Source organism: Nansenia antarctica (assembly GCF_963989245.1).
Source record: "Nansenia antarctica genome assembly, chromosome: 7".
Lineage (NCBI taxonomy): Eukaryota > Metazoa > Chordata > Actinopteri > Argentiniformes > Microstomatidae > Nansenia > Nansenia antarctica.
This window is the reverse complement of record NC_137677.1, coordinates 49,996,709-50,001,708: the sequence shown is the minus strand read 5'-3', so window position 1 is coordinate 50,001,708 and position 5,000 is coordinate 49,996,709. Positions and strand designations below refer to the sequence as shown.

General features: G+C 49.5%; 1 protein-coding gene across 1 annotated transcript in view; it reads right to left on the bottom strand.

The window, feature by feature from the left end:
* Positions 1-5,000, bottom strand: part of LOC308162720 (cyclic AMP receptor-like protein A) — a gene marked incomplete at both ends in the record, with an annotated part of 57,760 nt that overhangs the window by 22,253 nt on the left and 30,507 nt on the right. Inside the window, one exon of the mRNA XM_080536862.1 lies at positions 1,023-1,101. Within this exon, the coding sequence (XP_080392988.1) occupies positions 1,023-1,101 (79 nt within the window). The remainder of the gene's footprint in view (positions 1-1,022; positions 1,102-5,000) is intronic.

Genomic DNA, 5,000 nt, shown 5'->3' with positions numbered 1-5,000 from the left:
TCGCCACCTACTCCCCTCTCAAAGCTTTTGAAATTCCTTACAGTGAGGCAGCCGCAGCAGTGAATAGATAAGGCTTGAGCTCTTCATAAATATAATACAGAAAAAGATGGAGAGAGAGGAAGATAGAAAGAGAGAGGGAGTGAGCGAGTCAGAGGATGACGGAAAGAGAGAGTGAGAGAGAGGAAGATAGAAAGAGATAAAGAGAGAAGAGAGAGAGAGAGAGAGATAGAAAGAGAGAGAGAGAGAGAGAGGGCAAATGAGGATGAGAGAGGAAGCAGAGAGCAGAAGGAGATATGAGAAGTAGGTTGCACACCAACCCATTTCATTTATTCTCTTTATCACAGACATGATAAAAGGAATGGTACTTGGTCTCCTTCTGTCTGTCTGAGAGACATCTACAGACAGACAGACAGCCTGACAGACAGACTGAGAGACAGACAGAGACAGACAGACTGTCTCTGTCTGTAGATGTCTCTCAGTCAGTCAGTCAGTCAGTCAGTCAATCTGTCTCTGTCTCTGTCTGTCTCAAGAAGCAAGTTTTATAACATAAGTCATGTAACACAATTTCAGCCCTGGCCATGCCTGTGACGTGAAACCAGGGGAACAGCGGCTATGTGGAACCTTCTGGAATGTTGCCTCTAGGGTTCCACTACTACACCCTCACTGTAGCACCGAACCCAAAGCTCTCAGCAAGGGAGGGAGCGGACGTGGGAAGGACAAGAGAGGGAGGGAGGGAGGGGGGAGGGAGGGAGTGGAACTATGGAGGAGGGTGGAGTGAGAGAGAAACCTGAATTTCTCCCTTGCTTCCAGTTTTGGTTTGCGAGGAAAATACACACACACACACACACACACACACACAGACACAGACACAGACACAGACACAGACACAGACAGACAGAAGAAAAGCATTGATTTGGCGATCGGCAAGTCAGGAATCCGACCGATTTCCTAATTGGCCACTCAGAATTCAGATAACGAAACCTCTATGTCTTATTGACTTATCGCAGTGGAAGGAAGCTCACCCTCTCATTGGCCACATAGATGATTCTGGCGTAGCAGCAGATCATGAGGAAGATGAGGGTGAAGAGCGGGACGTACCATCTGTGAATGGGGAGAAAATGGGGGAGCAATCCAAATCAGAATTCAATTCATGTTCAAATTCAATTCACAATATATTACAAACTACTATATTCTATGCGTGAATGAAAGATATCCATGCAAATACGAAGATGAATGTATGAAGATGAGAACCCTAAATCCTCTGAAATTTCAGCCCTTTCCTTAGCCTGGTTATTCTTAAATGAGTAACTACTGCTTTCATGACATTTGCAACATGCTTTTATTCAAACGTCATAGTCATCGACCCGTCCTCAAATCGATAGCCCGCATTACCTAATTTTGTAAGAAATGTTGTCATTATGATCACATCCCAGGTTGCCAGATCTGTATGTACTTGAGTCAAGTCCTCTCACTTTCAGTTTAATTGTTTTGCAACGCATATTTTACATAACAATATACATGGAGTATATAGACAAATGTAGCCTAGTTGTTGTAAGTCACTTTGGATAAAGGCGTCTGCTAAATGCCAAACTTGTAAATGTAAATACAAAATTATTTCGGATCATTTCATCATATTAACCTAACTAAATCGAATGATCAATCATGTATCGATGTCGTTTGTATTTGTGCAGATATCTCAATGAGTAGCCTACACCCTTTGATTTGACATTTCTGGATATTTCAAAGCGCTGCTTGGGAAGGACGAATTTGGGGTTTAATTGTGTCCCTGCCCACTGCTGAGAGAGAGGGAAGGAGAAGGAGAGTCGGACGGAATAGCAGAAACGTCTGGAATACGGCGAGGACGGAGGGATCAACAAAGACAGAAAGAAAGAAAGAAAAACAACCGCAGAAATGATTGGTATTCATCAGAAGATAGAGAGAGAGAGAGAGAGAGAGAGAGAGAGAGAGAGAGAGAGAGGTAGGCAGGGGGGGGAGAGAGGGAGAGAGGGAGGGTGGAGAGAGAGAGGGAGGGAGGGAGAGTGGAGAGAGGGAGGGAGGGAGGGTGGAGAGAGGGAGGGAGGGAGGGTGGAGAGAGGGAGGGAGGGAGGGAAGGAGAGAGGGTGGAGGGAGGGAGGGAGGAGCGCGGTGCTGTCGTTCCCTGTGTTATTAAGTCATCGCTGTGACAGCGAGAGACTGGAGAGTGATGTAAGCTCCGAGGAGTTCCAACCTCCCTCCCCGTCAGACGACAACAACAACAGTCCGACTGAGTCTCTCCCCCCCCCCCCCCCCCCCCCCCCCCGCCTGTCAGCCCCGCAACCACGACGCAACCTCCCGGTGATCCTCCGCCCCACTCTCCAGCTGCTCTCCCCGCAAACACGTCGACACGTTGCCTCGCGATGTGACATAACTAACCATCCAAAGACAACACACACGACACGACACCCGGGACAGAACACAACAGCATGAAGCACCATCAGACATACAGTACCGGTCAAACGTTTGGACACACTTTCCCCATTCAATTGAACGGGGGAAGTGCGTCCAAACTTTTGACCGGTATAGTACTGTACACGGACGGTTGAAACAAAAACAAAAAACACCGGCGTGGCCTTGTGCTGTACCAGTAGCATGCACAGGCGGTGTCCCAGACTGCACTGTTTGTGCAACACGGTGCCAGATAAGACCACAGGATGGGCGTCCGAAGCAGCAACATTTTAGCAACGTTTCAAAAGCCTTAGGTCACTGCCTGGAAGAATGCCCATCCTGTTCTCCCCCCCCCCCCCCCCCCCTCCGGGAATGCTGTGTGTTAGCAACGCAGCCTGAGATGTTTTCATAAGTGCTTAACTAAACAATAGTGTGTCTGTCAAAATATTTCAGACCGGGGAGGGCAAACAGTAAACAGTACTGTCATGGTTTCCTGATACCTGAACACTGAAACACACCTAAGTGAGACTGGCGCGCATCCACAAGGAAGAACAGGTCCGACCAAAAACCCTCACATATTTGTGTCTCTCCATCCTGAACGAGAAGCCAAACCCGAGAACCGGAGACGACAGATCTTGTTCAGTGAATGACATAATTGCGTTCACATTCAAGTTCGAGTCGATTTCACAGAGCATGAGCTGCATTCAAATCCCCTTGTATTCTATTCTAGCCATGTAGCCGACATACTTAGCTGGAGGAGTTATAAGTACGGGGGGGGTTGGGGTACTGGGAGAGGGGAGACGGAGGCAGCCGGGTTTCAGAGAGGGACACGACATTGACGACACGCTCCCCTCACCCCCGTGTGATTTAATAACCTGCTCTCCGGAATAAATGGCGTCCAATTACGTTGCTGCGCATTCCGTTAACGATTGGGGGTGGGGGAGGGGGGGTGGGCTTTTTAACGATAGGGGGGGGGGAGGGGGGCGCTGGTGATGGGCGGCAGCTACAAAGTGCTCTAATTAGCATGATAATGGTCTGCCATTAGAGTCCGCTGTGCTCTACAGCTGAGCACTACCCCAAGAGAGAGGGGGGGGGGGGGGGAGAGAGAGAGAGAGAGAGAGAGAGAGAGAATGACGACTGACCACAAAAGGGGACAGGGGAACTGAGGCATGCGGGAAGAGAGGGAGAGAGATGACTGGGAGGACAGAGATAAGGACACACTGTCGTAGGGAACAGCAGGAGCAAACGTACGGAACGAAGACCAGAGGAAAAGAAAAGTGAAAGGGCGAGGGAGGGAGAAGGAAACCAAAAGAAGAAGACCTGAAGCTGTACACACACACACACACACACACACACACAGACACACGCACGCGAGCCCCCTCTCCAGCTCTGCTCTGAAGTGATGGATGAAGATGGATGAAAGGGGCATTAATTACAGTCTTCAGTCGGAGAGGAGAGAGGAGAGAGGAGGGCGCTGGGGGGCGATATGCTGCGCTACAGGCCTCCGCTCTATCACACTCTGACCTGGGAGATGCTATCAGGCCCGGGCAGAGTGAGAGATCATGAACTACCTGTTCAACCACTCCACACAGGCCATGCATAAAAGAGAGGGATGGGACAGAGAGTGGGAGGAGAAGGGAAGAGAAGGAAGCAGAGACAAAGAGGACATGGAGGAGGGGGTGTGGTGAGAGAGATGGTGTGTCTCTCAAACACACACACACGCACACACACACACACACACACCAATACCGACACAATTATTGTCACACAGTATGAGTATGCGTGTGCGTGTGTGTGTGTGTGTGTGGTGCGCTAGGGAAGCTAATGTGCTGACTCCCCCCATCTTTTTCAGCTACTGACTGTACTATCTCTTTCTTTTTCTCTCTCTCTCTCTCTCTCTCGTTCTCTTTCTCCCCCTCCATCTTTCCTTCCCATGCACTTCGCGGACCACTGAAAAAACATTGAGTATCAGGAAAACGATTGAGTATCAGGAAACCACCACCATTTTTTATTTCCCCCTTTACTATCCAGTTTCTTCCTCTCTCTGTCTCCTTCCATACCACTGTCGTCGCTCCCCCGCCCCCCCGCCCCCTCTCTCTCTCTCTCTCTCTCTCTCTCTCTCTCTCTCGTTTCCCTGATGTGGTTCGTCTTGGCCTCTAATCTCTCATCTCGTTTGATGTAATTAGACTTAATGAAGATTCCCAGGTCCTCTGAGCAGCTCTTCCCCCAGGCGGTAACGCTATGGAAACTAGAAGAGGGAGGGGGGGGCTGATAAAAGAGGAACAGACAGAGCGCTAGCGCTGCTGTCTGCGCTGATAGCGATGTGTGTTTGGGTGTGTGTGTGTGTGTGTGTGTGTGTGTGTTTGTTTGTTTAGAGAGATTGATTCCCTGCTGACGCTGCTAGCACTAGCGCGATAGCTCGGGTAGATAGCTAAGTGAGCGTGTGTCTGTGTGAATTGGTGTAAAGTAAGAGAGTGTGTGTACGTGTGTGTGTGTGTGTGTGTGTGTGTGTGTGTGTATATGCTGGATAAGTGGCAGGGTCTATACAGGCTTGCTAGCGGAAGTGACAGGTAGAC